The sequence below is a fragment of the Geospiza fortis genome, unplaced genomic scaffold (assembly GCF_000277835.1).
Source record: "Geospiza fortis unplaced genomic scaffold, GeoFor_1.0 scaffold97, whole genome shotgun sequence".
NCBI classification, from domain to species: Eukaryota; Metazoa; Chordata; class Aves; order Passeriformes; family Thraupidae; genus Geospiza; species Geospiza fortis.
Window position 1 is genome coordinate 1,224,220 of NW_005054343.1, and position 1,546 is coordinate 1,225,765.

A 1,546-nucleotide genomic window follows, 5' to 3' on the forward strand; every position below is an offset into this window, starting at 1 on the left:
TTTTCATAAATGTACAAGTCACCAGAAACACTAATCTAGATATGAATAGCATCATGTCTGCAAGGCCACTGTGTGAGTCACAGTATCAGGCTAGTGGTAAAAAAAATTCTAAAAATAAAAGCAGATGCTATTATATAGTGATATAATAATATAATTTGTCAGACACAAATTAATTCTGCCCACCCAGTTGCACTGGTCAGGCCTCCTAGCAGTAGCATTTCCTGTTTGGGTACCTCAAGAAAGATGTGGACTTATTGGAGAAAAGCCAGAGGAAAGCTTTAAGAATGCTCAGATATGTAGAAACGAGCACCTGGGAGGGAAAATCTGAAAACATTAGTCTGGTGAAAGCATAAGAGAATCATAACACTACACAAGTGTACAAAAACTAGCTGCAGAGAGGAAAAGGATCAGTTCTTGCATCCACTGGGGGTGGATAGCATCTGCAATGAGATTCTTCTCAGATACAGAAAAAAATAATTTCAAGACATTACCAGAGAAGTGCTGGAATGGATCCGCTAGAGAAGTCATGAGCTTTTAAAAAGAGCTTATAAAATCATCTGCCGAGAGTGGTGGAGGTAGAATTGATCTTTCTCCTCTGGAGTTCCCCCCCAGCCTTACTTTCTGTGCTGATCCAGTTCGTTCACAGGTCTCAGCTTTTTCAGAAGACAATGCTGGTTTCAAGGACTGGCAACCACAGAGAAAGCCTGGAAACCAGCCAAGGGAAATCCTACACTCATCAAGCTTCCATTATAGGCAGGCTTCAGTTAGCCCAAATATATCATTATGACTACTCCTTAAGCACCTGCAGTTGCACAACACAAATAATTATTTTATAATAATAAAGCTTTGTGAATGCTGATGGTATCTTTGTGGAAGCAGAGACGTCAAAGTGGGAACGGAACCATGAGATGTTTATAATTAGTTTCATTACAGCAAGACGAACAGTCTGGCAACATACAGACAACTATTGTGCCAGGAAGTACCAGTATTTTCATGTGAAGGAGAAATTGGAAAAGCACTATAGCAAAACGAAGTGTTTGAACCAATGTCATGCAAGAGGCCAGCGGCCTGAGCCCAGCGTGCACTGCACAGACAGACTGGCGGCTCAGCCTCACCACTGGAGTGGATTCCTGTGAGAACCAAAAACGCCTGCTTCCTAAATGTGGTCAGCGTGGAACTTCCTCTGGGGTGAAACCAGCAGCAGCCAGGCAGGAGGTGCCGCAGGACGCTGTGGTACCGCACTGCACCGCCGGGCCTGCCCGGCCGCTCCCGGCGCATCCCTCAGGGCACACCCGCGGGAAGGGGGCACGCAGGGAAAGGCTGCAGCGGATCTGCGGACCTCACGTGCTCCAGAACCAGAATCACTGTACCGGCCTTAGCAGCGGTGAAAATGCACCTACAACTGCACCTAAAACTGCCCTAGAAACGACCTCTGCCGTGTGCCACGACCGCGCCGGCCCCTCTCCTCTCCCCTCCCAGCTAATGGCCCGCGTTACCCCCAGTGCTTACGAACATCGCCCTGCGATCGCACCCGGCCAACGCGGCT

At 47.7% G+C, this 1,546-nt stretch overlaps 1 protein-coding gene across 1 annotated transcript in view; it reads left to right on the forward strand.

The window, feature by feature from the left end:
• Nucleotides 1-1,050: 1,050 nt before the first annotated feature.
• Nucleotides 1,051-1,546, forward strand: part of LPCAT2 (lysophosphatidylcholine acyltransferase 2) — a 30,779-nt gene continuing 30,283 nt past the window's right edge. Inside the window, exon 1 of the mRNA XM_031058386.1 lies at nucleotides 1,051-1,527. Coding sequence (XP_030914246.1) covers nucleotides 1,051-1,527 — 477 coding nt within the window. The remainder of the gene's footprint in view (nucleotides 1,528-1,546) is intronic.